Below are 492 nucleotides of genomic sequence, written 5' to 3' on the forward strand. Positions count from 1 at the left end.
TGCCCGCCCAGCCGCGACGGACCCGCCGCGCTGAAATTCATCGTCGCCGAGCAGTCCCAGGGCGAAGAGCAGCTGGAGGTGAGTCCCGAAGGGGGGCTTTGTAGATCCCAAACCACCACTCGCCTCTTTTCCCGGCATCATTACCCTTACAGGCAATTACGGGTGCGATTCTGCCCCTTATTAGATGCCTCCTGTAGGAGAAGACAACCTGCTCCTCCTTCTGCCTGGGAGCACGTCAGCCGGGCTGGCGCTGATGCCCCAGCCACCCTCGCGGGATGCAGCCAGCACCGTGCGGCTCAGGTCGTGCTCCAGGCTTGGCACAAATGGCTCAGTCGCACAAGCTTTTTATCCAAAATACCGTCATTTATATGCCTGAAATTGAGATTTAAGGGAAGCTGCTTCACCTCCTGCTCCCTGCGGGTTGAGGGTGCTGGTTCAGACCGTTGCCCAGGGGCTCAGCAGGGATTTGAGTGCGAGTCAAAGCCCCGCTGC

At 59.6% G+C, this 492-nt stretch overlaps 1 protein-coding gene across 1 annotated transcript in view; it reads left to right on the forward strand.

Moving 5' to 3' along the window:
- Window positions 1-492, forward strand: part of ATP13A2 (ATPase type 13A2) — a gene marked incomplete at both ends in the record, with an annotated part of 10,153 nt that overhangs the window by 7,112 nt on the left and 2,549 nt on the right. Inside the window, 1 exon segment of the mRNA XM_009699714.1 lies at window positions 1-77. This exon segment is cut by the window's left edge and continues 19 nt beyond it. Coding sequence (XP_009698016.1) covers window positions 1-77 — 77 coding nt within the window.

The sequence above is a fragment of the Cariama cristata genome, unplaced genomic scaffold (assembly GCF_000690535.1).
Source record: "Cariama cristata isolate BGI_N322 unplaced genomic scaffold, ASM69053v1 scaffold30424, whole genome shotgun sequence".
In the NCBI taxonomy this organism is placed as follows: domain Eukaryota; kingdom Metazoa; phylum Chordata; class Aves; order Cariamiformes; family Cariamidae; genus Cariama; species Cariama cristata.